We start from the raw sequence: 6,388 nt of genomic DNA, 5'->3' as shown, positions 1-6,388 counted from the left end.
ACTAAAATACTTCTTAAAAGTAATACATCTTAAAAGTCATTACTGTAAATGTTAAAGAACAGAATTGGTTATGTTTCTTTCAATTCCCATCCCTGGTGAGCACATCTTGTGTAACCTCTAGTATTATCAGCCAGACAGATTCATACACATTTATTTTCCCTGCAGGCGCATCTCGTCGCAGCTGTGCAACTGTGTTTCTCTCTTCTAAAGCATGTGTCAATACAGCAGATGTGCACACAGTAAAATCAAAGAAAAAAAAAAGTGTTTTCTGATAGACAAGAATTATAAAGACATAATGATGTTTTTCATATGTAAATGCTGTAAGGAAAACATTTCTGCACTTTTTTGTCTGCTTTTAATTTGACACACAAGCAGCTGGATTGACGATGGATTCAAAAAGTCATTTATGCAAATCCTAGGTGTTGCTAGACCCTGTTTAGGGGGGTTTCAGATGCCTGTCTTTCATCTCAGACCCCCTAAAAATATCTGTGATAAACTCAGCTGTCAGCACCCTTAAACGTTTGTGATTCTGTACGCTCTATTCACACATACATCCCGCTGCGGTTTTTAAGATGACAGCTAAGCATATTTCACTCTGAATCGTACCAGTCATTACAGTATGTTCAAGTTTGCTATACAGAGCATTATTCCTTCCTATCTGTCACTAGTATAGGTATTAGGGATGCACCGATACCACTTTTTCCAGTACTCGCCCGATACCGATACTTTTATTTTTGGTACTTGCCGATACCGAGTACCGATACCAATATTTTTATTGCATTTGTAAATTTTTTAAATATTGGGTACAGAAACCAAAAGAGTATGTATAATGTTAGTTGGTTAACTTCATTTATCAAATAGTACCGTTAAGTAACTTGTGCATTGTTTTACTTACTTGTTTTTGACATATCCGACCGAACTACAAACTTTCCAGTGATGTCTGTGAGAAAGATATATTCACTCGACAAGCTCCCACATCTGCGCCGCCGCGCGCTCAATCCACTCTGCGTGCTTTGTTCATCAGCTCGCGCACATCAGCTATACAGGCCTTAATACTGAATGTTTAACGTTATATTCATTGCATACATATACTTCGTAGTAGACATCCTTAACTCCATTCTGCTGTCTGTTGTTCTGTTGTCGGTGTTTCTTTGTCTGAATATGGCGCTTGTCACATGCTGTGTGGTATCGGCGTTTGGTATCGGGGCATTTTAACGAGTACAAGTACGAGTACAAGAGCTCAGTATCGGTGCATCCCTAATAGGTATACAATCAATTCTCAATTCTCATTTGATTCTTTTGGTATTTCTAACTCAAATGAGCTTCTAGCAGAACAACAGTGCAGACAGTCAGGCAATGCAAACTTGAACTGGGTGCAGTGTGAACACAACCAATTGAAACCACAGTGAAATGCATGAGTCACATACCTTGCAGATGGAGTTTGCTCTCTGGGCTCTGAAGAAGAACAGAACTGACAGAGTCCAGATTATCATACGTGCTGCAGCCGAGTGGCCCCGTCCGTGTCTCAGTCACCTGAAGACAGATACAGATCACGTCAAACCAGGTGTGTAAAATACCTGAGTAATTTTTACCGGATTACTGTACTTTGGTATTATGTTGCAGGGATTTGTACTTCTTCTTTTTTAATACTTAAGTGCAGTTTGAAGTTGCACTTTTACTTTCACTCAAGTATGTTTTTAGCCAAATACTTGCACATGTATTGAGTAATTTGTGGGTACTTTAAACCCCTTGTATGAAACAGGTCACTATGAACTATGTATTATTGATTCATTATCAGCTGGATGTAAGAGCTAAAAACATCACAGCATAACATCAGCAACTTCAAAACCTGCCGAGGCACATTTCCATCTCCATCTTTATGACTCCAGAGGGTCTTACTGTGTCTTGTTTCACATTTAATATGAATTGCCCAATTGGCTTAAAAAGAAGACCTTCAGAGGCTTTATTGCATAAAAAAAGTACTGCATTAACTATATTTTCCTGAAACATCTTAATCTCTGAAAAATGTCTGGTCAAAAGTATGGCTACACATTTCTGAATTTATGTTCCCCTTTGGGAACTCACACTGCGTCGGAAAACACTTTGGGAATGCCCCTGTGTGCCCACGCTCTGAATCACATGTGAAATCAGTCCAACAGAATGGCGAAACATCACAGGCGGGGTGACGTAGAGACCAGAGAGCTTAAAAGCGCATCCAAAACAAGCAACGTTAGCTTCTGTGTTTTCAGCAAGTGCTCTGTGTGAAATGTGTCAGTCTTATTTACTGTTGTTTGTATTAGAGTGCACAATCACCTCTATGTGGCGAGCTACAGACATCACTTTAGACCGTGTGTTCTTCTCTGCCCGCGCTAAATTTTACGGGTGTGAATGCACGAAGTCGTTGTGTTGTTTGTTTGGGAGTGGAGCACGCACAGTCTGCCCTCGAGGAAGCTGGTTGTGCATCGTGCTCCCGCCGGGTACACATTGAGTAGTGTGTCTGTGTTTGCGGTCTTTGCGGTTCCTGTCCCGCTGTTGCTGAGGCATGGCGGCGATTGGGATCACGGGGATCGCATTTGAATCTAGTGCTCTCTCTCAAGTTTCGGAAGCCCACGCTGTGGTCTCTTCCCCCTTCGAGTGAGTCTATGCTGCAGCTATCTTCCTCCAAGGAGGTTGATGTTGTTAGCATTATTGTGATGAGATTGAGGACTCGCCATCTCAATCTTTTGCATATAAAAAACATACTGCATTTTAGATCGCTCGTTTCTCCCTGCCCTCGCTATAATAAGGGGTGGGGATGTGTGGTTTGTTTTGGAGCGGAGCACGCGCAGTCAGCTCTCGAGGGGGCTAGCTGTGTTCATTCATAAATTAACCCTAAGTGTACAAGTGAAAATGCATTACCTTAGATGTTTAGCTCTGCTCCTGCTGGCGTTTCTTCTCCAGGGAAGAAAGTTTTATACAATGTAGAATCGAGTGGCTCACGTGTTGCCAAGGCCAGGGGAAACTGTGAGCAAATGGAAGGTTCCTTTTTCTCACTCTTTCCCCCAAACTCGTGCAAATGTATAAATGTGTTTGCAGGCTGTTATTCACGATTCTTTTATATTGCATCTTATATTATAATCAGACCGTGTTGACTTGTGTGGTTTGTTTGGCTGCATTTAATTCTGAGGAATGACGGATGCCTCCCTCACGGGCTGGAGAGCGGTCATGAGTGGCTGCTCCACCCGGGTTATATGGGGAGGTCACCATCTCACGTGGCACGTTGCCTGGAGATGCTGGCCATGTTTCAGGCTCTGAAACACTTTCTCCCAGACCTGAGAGGCCATCATGTGCTGGTTCGTACAGATAACACAGCGGTGGTCTCATATCAACAGGCAGACTTCCTGTCAAGGCAGGGGCTGAGGCCTGGGGAATGGAAGCTCCACACCAAGGTGGTGGAGCAGATTAGGAAGAAGTTCGGGTGAGCCCAGGTGAACTTGATTGTGTCTCAAGAGACATCACAATGTCCCCTGTGGTTCTCCCTCACACTCACATCCGCTTGGGCTGGATGCCATGGTACAGACGTGGCCGAGGCTTCGTCTGTACGCCTTCCTCCCCCAGATTGCTCTGTTCCCGGGAGTTCTGGAGAGAGTTCGCCGAAAGAGGTTCTCCATCTCTCAGGTGGGGGTACCATCTTTTCACCCCCGTCCGGAGTTATGGAAACTCTGGGTGTGGCCCTGGGGGGGCACAACTCGTAGCTTCCGGTCTCTCAACTGAGGTTGTTGAGACCATACTCCAGTCCAGTGCTCCCTCCACGAGGAAACTATACTCCTTGAAGTGGATTGTGTTCACTTCATGGTGCAGAAATCGTCAGATGGTCCCAGTTAACTGCACAGTTCGTTCAGTTCTGGAGTTCCTGCAGGAACGATTCTCCGCAGGTTTGACCCCCTCCACCTTTAGAGTGTTCTTGGTGGCCATAGCTGCTTACCACGTCCCTTTTAGTGGTCAGTCATCGGGGGTGAAACCCGTTGGTACATGTTTCTTTCGGTCTGTGAGGCCAGGAGAAGTATGGTACCGCTCCAGATTCTCAGGTGTGTCTGTCTTAGCTGTGTTCGCCATGATTTCACATTAGACAGGCATTTGTCAGTATGGGGGCATGGGCATTCTCGTTCCCAAAGGGTTTTCCGACCCAGCGTGAGTTCCCGAAAGGGAACGTCCCAGGTTACGTATGTAACCATGGTTCCTCGAGGGAACGAGATGCTGCGTCTCTTTGCCATACTTCCTGCATCCCTGTGAGTGACTTGCTTCAGCTTATCAGAAACTAACATTGCTTGTTTTGGATGCACTTTTAAGCTCTATGGTCTCTACGCCACTCCGCCCGTGATGTTTCGCCATTCCGTTGGACTGATTTCACATGTGATTCAGAGTGTGGGCACACAGGGGCATTCCCAAAGCGTTTTCTGATGCAGCGTCTCGTTCCCTCTGGAAACCATGGTTACATACGTAACCTGGGATGTTTGCATTTATGTATGCATGTATGTATGTGTTCGTTCATTCATTTTTTCACAAATATCTACGAATGTCCAGAGCTAGAGCTAGAATATGAAGATTTTTTTTTTTTCTCCAGTGTTTTGTTTGCTTCATAATTGCCATATCTCCATTTGTGTTACTTCATAGTGTTCTTGACTTCACAAGTATTCTGCAATCAAGAAAATAATGAAATAGCAATGAAGGACTGTGATTTGTAAGAATTCAAAGCTTTGCATTTCACCCTCTGCACATGAAAATGACGGTGAAAATTTAATACACTTTTTTTTTTTCTAATATCACTATATTATTTACAGCCTATGTTGGTGTTGGTTATTGCTTCATACAGTATGTTGCTGCCTTGATGTGTCAGATCATAAAGTGTGCACACCACCTTACCTCCCAGAAAACTCAATCAATATATTCTAGTAATGGCCCTGGGCAAAAATCGTAAGCCTTATTGCTTAGAAAAGTAAAAGCAGACCTCCCTTGCAAGCTGCATGATTTAAAGAATCATTCCTCAATCCTCAATCAATCTGTAGAACAAACTCTGTGGGACGACTTGTGTGCTACAGTTTTGGAAATAAATAGTATTAATAGTAATAGTGACAGTAACCTGACTAAACACTCAATGGATCCTCTGCAGTGAATGGGTGCAGTCATAATGAGGTGATAAAAAAAAAAAAAAAACATCACAGTAATCCACACCAATCAAGTCCATCAATGTCTTGTGAAGCAAATAGCTGAGTGTTTGTAAGAAACAAATCTATCATTAAGACATTTTTAAACTGTGCTTGTATCCACCCACATATTCGTTTAGAGCTGTTTTGGACTGTTTTGGCTTGTAAACTGTGCTTTATCTGTTCATATTTCTCTCCTGATTCAGACCAGATTACTTTTTTACTGGAGGAAGCAATGTGTATTTTAGCCGGAACCAACAGTCTGAGGCTAAAAGTTCTTAATGCTCGATTTGTTTCTCACAAACGTGGAGTATTTGTGGATTATTGGAATGTTTTTATCAGCTGTTTTAACTCTCATTCTGACGGCTGATGTTTATCAGCTGTTTGGACTCTCATTCTGACGGCACCCATTCACTGCAGAGGATCCATTGATGAACAAGTGATGGAAAGCTACATTTCTCCAAATCTGATGAAGAAACAAACTAATCTACATCTTGGATGTCCTGTGCATATTTTCATTTTTGGGTGGACTATTCCTTTAAATCTGCAATTAGTTCGTTTTCATGGTTTGCTATATGAAAACTAAATGTTTCTGCTAGATAGCATGTGAATTAATAAGGTGCACAGTAAATGCATTTTTGTAGATGGTCCTTTTGTTTAGATTTTTTTTTTTGTCTTTAACAGTGAATGCCTGACTCAGAGGTTTGAGTTTCCCAGGTGTATTTGAGGCAGCATTGTTTTCTGATGTCTTCTTGGTTTTTTACAGGTGTTTTGTAGTTTGTACATTTACCTCCCTGTGTATTTATAGCCCTTGTGTTCTTCTAGTCTTGTATTCCTTGTAAACTGATGAGTTCTTGATTTATTTATTTTTTGTTTTCTGGATTCTAATTTAAACTAAATATGCACTCGGAACAAGTTCTTTCTGTTTCTTCACTGTTATTTTGTCACCTTAATGCAGCCTCCAGAGTTTGATTTACAGCAGCCTTTGACCAATGCAGTATTTTGTTCCCTTTCAGTCGGTCACTCCCGACGTCACGTCGGTTGACCGACGAAATTGGGATCTCGCTTAGAGGGACCAATCCACTTCGAGTGTAAACTAAACGAGCCAATGCACATTGGCATGCGATTATTGCATCCAGCTGCTGCTGATCACAGCGTGAGTATAAGTAGGCAGCAGATGCAACGCATATTCAGCTTTTCGCTTC

General features: G+C 42.5%; 1 protein-coding gene across 1 annotated transcript in view; it reads right to left on the bottom strand.

Annotated features, from left to right (window-relative positions):
• brinp1 (bone morphogenetic protein/retinoic acid inducible neural-specific 1) overlaps positions 1-6,388 on the bottom strand; it is a 171,448-nt gene that overhangs the window by 49,825 nt on the left and 115,235 nt on the right. The window contains exon 5 of the mRNA XM_016507822.1: positions 1,428-1,533. Coding sequence (XP_016363308.1) covers positions 1,428-1,533 — 106 coding nt within the window. The remainder of the gene's footprint in view (positions 1-1,427; positions 1,534-6,388) is intronic.

The sequence above is a fragment of the Sinocyclocheilus anshuiensis genome, unplaced genomic scaffold (genome assembly GCF_001515605.1).
Source record: "Sinocyclocheilus anshuiensis isolate Anshui unplaced genomic scaffold, SAMN03320099.WGS_v1.1 scaffold117, whole genome shotgun sequence".
NCBI lineage: Eukaryota > Metazoa > Chordata > Actinopteri > Cypriniformes > Cyprinidae > Sinocyclocheilus > Sinocyclocheilus anshuiensis.
Note: the sequence above shows the minus strand (reverse complement) of the source record. Positions and strands in the feature narration are given on the sequence as shown.